Source organism: Octodon degus, unplaced genomic scaffold, assembly GCF_000260255.1.
Source record: "Octodon degus isolate 3935 unplaced genomic scaffold, OctDeg1.0 scaffold00067, whole genome shotgun sequence".
Taxonomy (NCBI): Eukaryota; Metazoa; Chordata; class Mammalia; order Rodentia; family Octodontidae; genus Octodon; species Octodon degus.
The window spans coordinates 7216418-7217440 of record NW_004524643.1 but is presented as its reverse complement, the minus strand read 5'-3'; the positions used below and the strand labels follow the sequence as shown (position 1 = coordinate 7217440).

The following is a 1023-nucleotide window of genomic DNA, read 5'->3' as shown; positions in this document are numbered from 1 at the left end:
GGGGAGAGGGAAAGGGGGGAGAGAGAAAAGGAGAGAGGGGAGAGAGTGTGTGTGTGTGTGTATTAAACCTAGGCACTAGTAGACATTTAAACACTATTAAGATCTTAAATTTTCATAAAAGCTGTGTAAGGTAGGTTTTTATTATTTTTTTTCTAAAAAGGCTCAGAAAGGTCATCTAACTTGTTTAATACTGGCCTTAATAAGTTGCAGTTGGGAATAAGAACTGCATGTTTGCCGTTCAAGGTTCATTTTATACCATACCCTGTGGACAGATACTTATTCTTCAGTCTACCTTTGAGTTAAGGAGTTTCAGCCTGGGATGGGAACATGGAGGCTGCTGCGCCCAGCAGCTCCTGTGAATCAGGGCTCAGCGGCGACTCAGCTCAGGTGGCTCGGATTATGCTTGTTTGGAAGCATTCGTGTGGTTTTGTTTGTTTGTTTTTGTTTTGTCTTTTAAAGATTTGCTTTGATCCTTAGTTGAGTATTGAAAAGCACATACACTTAAACAGAGCTTGTCCAGAAATAAGGTGCATTTGGTAGATTACCAGATAGGCAGTGCTAATCTAGTTTTCTGTCTTACAGGAAATTTCAAGAGCAGGAATGTCCTCCTTCACCAGAACCAACACGGAAAGAAAAAGACAAGAAAGGCTGCCATTGTGTCATTTTCTAAGAATCTCTTCAGTTTTAGCTACCAACTGCCAGGGAAGGGCCTCCTCTCCTCCTCCTCTCCTTGTGGTTTACATCATGTTGGTACCCTTCTAGCCTTAGACAGATGATCACCATGTTAGCCTTAGCCCACGAAGCCGGCTAATCCTTCCCACGAAGCTCATGCAATGGTCCTTTCCAGGTCAATGTAAAGGAAACACTAAGGCTGCTTCAAAGATTATTGATTCCTCTAAAATACTGTCTGCGTATATAGACACATTCTTTTTTTAAGGGCTTACATTTTATTAGTGATAAGTCAGTTTGGAACTGAAGTTGTTTGCCAAGAGGAAATCATAGGTTGTGAAATACTTTTTAACT

General features: G+C 41.1%; 1 protein-coding gene across 1 annotated transcript in view; it reads left to right on the top strand.

The window, feature by feature from the left end:
• Rras2 (RAS related 2) overlaps window positions 1–1016 on the top strand; it is a 12221-nt gene extending 11205 nt beyond the window's left edge. Inside the window, exon 5 of the mRNA XM_004634945.2 lies at window positions 583–1016. Within this exon, the coding sequence (XP_004635002.2) occupies window positions 583–670 (88 nt within the window). The 3' untranslated portion in view covers window positions 671–1016. The remainder of the gene's footprint in view (window positions 1–582) is intronic.
• Window positions 1017–1023: the final 7 nt, after the last annotated feature.